Source organism: Gossypium hirsutum, chromosome D01, assembly GCF_007990345.1.
Source record: "Gossypium hirsutum isolate 1008001.06 chromosome D01, Gossypium_hirsutum_v2.1, whole genome shotgun sequence".
Taxonomy (NCBI): domain Eukaryota; kingdom Viridiplantae; phylum Streptophyta; class Magnoliopsida; order Malvales; family Malvaceae; genus Gossypium; species Gossypium hirsutum.
This window is the reverse complement of record NC_053437.1, coordinates 56503135-56507310: the sequence shown is the minus strand read 5'-3', so window position 1 is coordinate 56507310 and position 4176 is coordinate 56503135. Positions and strand designations below refer to the sequence as shown.

Sequence of the window (4176 nt, the reverse complement as noted above, 5' to 3'; positions counted from 1 at the left end):
TTCTATTTATTGTACTTAAATGTCTACATAAATGTTAGGCAAGACAATTTGACATACCATTTAAAGAAGTTAGGTTTTTAATATTTTGCACCAGTTTCTACTATTTTACCAACAGAAGTGTCTCAAGTGTCCAGCTACAGTTGAAATTTCCTGTACTTGCAAATTCCCTGTACACCAGAAACTCTGATCACTCTGATCCTAACCCAACTGGACACAAATTTTGTTTATAGAGACAACATATGACATATATACCACACAGTTGGAGCCTGAAGGGCTTCAGCAAAGCAAAGCCCTACTTAGGCCAAGCCAAAACCAAAGTTTCCTACTTTTTATGTCTATCAAATGATGCAAATGCATAAATCATCGTCATTCACCATAACAGTACCTTTAAAAAAAACTGACAGAACAAAAAGAGAACAAGTTGTGAAACTATCAGCAAAGCAATGCATGCTCTTTATGCATTGACATGCATGATACATACAAATAATAAAAAGCTGCAGTTTTTGGATTTTGCTGCTTGTTCTTTCTATGATATTTGTACATAATTTTAGATGCCAAAATACTAGTTTAAATGCTCATATTAATGAGCTTAGCTTTCCAAAAAGAAAACATTCTTTTTGTTCTTCTCTATATTTCCTTGTCATGCAAACCTTACCATGACCATTATGGTATGGTTGGTATCCGACCCAAAAATCATAGTAAAAAGCTAAGCGCCTAAAACACCTTTTTCCCTACTTTTTTTTCCCATCTTTATTCAATTTCCATGTCTTCCTTTATAGAGCGATCTGAGTCTGAAAAGTAGTGGCATTGAACCCCACCTGTTGCGGCACTTGCTGCTGCTGCTGCTCAACCTCCCAACTTGCCTTGGCTATGATTCCATCATGCACAGGCACGTACTCCTAATCAAAACAAACCAGTGTTACCACTTACAAGCAAACAAGACAGTGGAAAATAAGACCCCCCCCCAGGAAAGTAGTCTGAGAGGTTCCTTTTCCTTTTTTTTTTTTTTTTTTTGGTTTTGATAAAAGAGATTCCTTTTCTAAACTACCATATTGTCCATTCCATATATGAGCATCATATAGTTTACAAACAAACGTTTAATGACAAAAATGAAGGGAATAGCAGCTCAAGGCAACAAGTAACCCACCTCAAGCTTCTGGACCAGTTCTGTGGCATTTGGTGCAGAGACAATGATGTGGCGTTGGGAAGGTTTGATAAAGCCATCATCCACGGCTTTGTCGATGAAAGTCAGTAGATAATTATAATAGCCATCAACATTAAGCAAGCCCACCTGCATATTTTTGGAAACATAAGTTCGGTTTCAAAAGAGAGGAACCAATGGACCCAGATATCAACTTTTTCTTTTCTATTGTGGAAACAATAACATTATGCATATTATTATTGCTTACAGGTTTGTCATGGATACCCAGCTGAGCCCAGGTTATCACTTCCAGTAACTCCTCCAAAGTTCCATACCCGCCTGATACTCAACAAGAGAGCAAAGTAAGCACTCTTTGGTTATATTTGTTGAACAGAAAGGGTAAAGTACGTGTGAAATTGGATATTATATTTAAAAGAGTAGATGGGACCTGGTAAAGCAATAAAACAATCAGAATGGCGGGCCATTTCTGCCTTTCTTTGGTGCATGTTGGCTACTGGTCTCACTTCCCCTACCGTTTCACCAGTTATCTGTGGCTCGACATGCAACATACACTCAAGACATCATTGAAAAGCTACAGACTCGTATCTCAAAAGACAAAAAAAAAAAGAATTTGATATGCACCTCTTTGCTCATCAGAGTTCTAGGTATGATCCTGTTAACAGGAATATAACAAAATTTCATGGTCACAAATATGAGATACATTAACTAAAACCAAGAAAGTGAATAGTTCATAGGTTGATGATGAATGATGAGTGTACCCAAGAACATTCCCTCCAGCATGGTGAACAGCTTGTGAAACCAAACCCATCAATCCAATACTCCCTCCACCATAAACAAGGTCCAATCTTCTTGCCACCTTTCCCAAAACAACACAACAGAGAAAAAGAAAACCTTATAACTAACATAAAGAAAAAGAGACAGGATTGAAAGAGATGTTTGGGAGATGTTTAGAATGTACCAATTCTTGGGCTAATTCAACAGCAGCATCTCTGTAACATTTCCTCTTGCCAGTACTGCTTCCACAGAAAACACATACCCTCTTGAATCTTGATTTCACAACTTTCCCTTCCATTTCCATTTCCAGTTCCAGAGATTCTTGTCGAGTTCCCTTGTTTGCTTACTCTACACAAAAGATGGCTCACAGAGAGAGAAACAGATGTGTGGTGGCAAGCACGCTCCGTTGCTTCACTCTAGACAATGTAAGATGAAACAGGCCCCGTATTTATATTTATAGACTCACTCCCAAGTCCCCACCAAAGCATATAGACTGCTCGTTAAAGAAAATCTTATTTTTTTCAAAGAAAGCCCGTACTAACGAAAAAACAATAATAAAATATTGAAAATGGTAATGAGAATAATAGATGTAGATTTAAGTAAAAGACAAAAAGGCAAAAGGGCTGGCCATTGACAGAATGAGAATGAGAATGAGAAGAAGAGAATGTACATGTAATAACCCTACGATATCCAAAAGTGTCCACGTGTGAAACATGATGCCAGAAACATGTAGATTTCTTGCAATACTTCCAACAAGATCAACGCCAGAAACAAGAAAATTACTTGTAGTGAGCTTATATGCTATATAACATATACGCTTTACCTCAGACTTCATTTTCCATTTCTAATCAGAAAGTTTAATAGAAAAGAAAGAAAAAATAAAAGACCTTATGACATGTTTTATGATTGGTTTCTGATGATTTCTGATAACTTCATCTCATCATAAATCATTCCCCAGAGAGATAGAGAGAGAAAGAGAGCTATGGTTTTGTATTTGCAGAAGCTATGGGTTTTTTTCTCTTCATTCCCAAAGAACCAAAAAGCAGATTCTGCGCTGCTACCAGCATTTAAGTTTTTTTCCACACACTAAAGCAAAAGCAATGCTCTTCTCTTGCAAGTAAACACTCTTTCAGGTTCAGAGCTTCAGGCATTTCCCTCAAAGCTATATTATCAAAAATGAACTTCTCAAACATATAAAAGTACGAAACCCAACAGAGAGTTAAGCATAAACAAACACTCAGTGTATTAAATTGGGTGGCAAGGATTACATCGTTTTCTTAATCATCATAATGATTTACTACTTTGATCATTGTGGTAATAGGAAAGGAAGCACTTGCTCAATCTCACTTAACATCTGTTGGGTATTTACCATTTTACCAGTACACGTTAATTAATTGTTGGTTTAATGAGGTTTCTTCCCCTTTAGTTTTAAATGGCCATATGAGTATGACAAATCAAAGATTTGACTCCACAACACAGTTTTTTGCCATTTCATTATCAACAACAGTTTTGGCCTCTTTCCCTACATTTGTCAGCTTCAACTTTCACACTTACAATACTCAACCAGTTTTAAGTTTATCCTAAAATCCACTACAGTTTTGTCACTTATGTACACTTTCCTAGAGAAGTAGCAAGTCCAGGGCCCCACGAACTTAAGTGGCGAGTGCCTGATAAACCCAGGGATGTCCTCGTCTCGGCCTCTTTGTTTTTAAACTTGGAAGAAAACAAAAAAAAGTTAAAATTTTCTTGCTTTGGAAATGTCCCAATTTCCATTAATCTGGTTCTGTACTAGACATGCATGTCGTTGGGAACCTGGAAGTCCAAAATGTCACACTAGCAATCCATAATTGAAAGAAACCCTGAAATGAAATCCAATTCCAGATGGTGGGGTCATGGAAATGGGGGAGGTAGCAAGCAGCCTCAAATTTGCAGGTAAAAACTCACACGGCATTGCTGTGGTCGATGGATGAAGGAAGGTACACAAGTGGGGGGAATTGACCAATGGAGTGGATGAGAAAAATTGGGACCCAGTTGAAAGCTAGGGAAGAAATGAAGGAGGATAGTTGAAGAGTGGGTTCTCATGGTCAGGGATTAGGCTATTCATTTTCTTAGGGCCTCTGATGGAGGAGGCTACGAGTCTATGACTGCTCTGAGCCTTTCCTGCATTGCATATATAGGCCATTTAGCTTTAAGCCTTCTCATCTGGCACGTTCCTATTTAATGCTTCTGACATTTTTGCA

The 4176-nt window shown here is 37.8% G+C and overlaps 1 protein-coding gene across 1 annotated transcript; it reads right to left on the bottom strand.

The window, feature by feature from the left end:
- Positions 1–484: 484 nt before the first annotated feature.
- LOC107921827 (cytokinin riboside 5'-monophosphate phosphoribohydrolase LOG5) lies at positions 485–3073 on the bottom strand. The gene is made up of 7 exons (XM_016851667.2): positions 2121–3073; positions 1921–2018; positions 1784–1814; positions 1590–1689; positions 1410–1480; positions 1148–1291; positions 485–899 (listed from the first exon to the last, which is right to left on the bottom strand). Exons 1-7 carry the CDS (start codon positions 2238–2240, stop codon positions 774–776), a joined length of 690 nt encoding a protein of 229 aa, XP_016707156.2. The 5' UTR covers positions 2241–3073; the 3' UTR covers positions 485–773.
- Between the last annotated feature and the right edge of the window lie 1103 nt (positions 3074–4176).

Bases quoted from the DNA above. Each gene is read 5' to 3' on its own strand.
- LOC107921827 (XM_016851667.2), bottom strand. From the start codon at position 2,240: ATGGAAATGGAAGGGAAAGTTGTGAAATCAAGATTCAAGAGGGTATGT. The intron at 1,690-1,783 runs GTGCATATCAAA...GTCGAGCCACAG, and splicing joins GAACTCTGATGAGCAAAGAG to ATAACTGGTGAAACGGTAGG. The intron at 900-1,147 runs GTGGGTTACTTG...TGTTTTGATTAG, and splicing joins AACTGGTCCAGAAGCTTGAG to GAGTACGTGCCTGTGCATGA.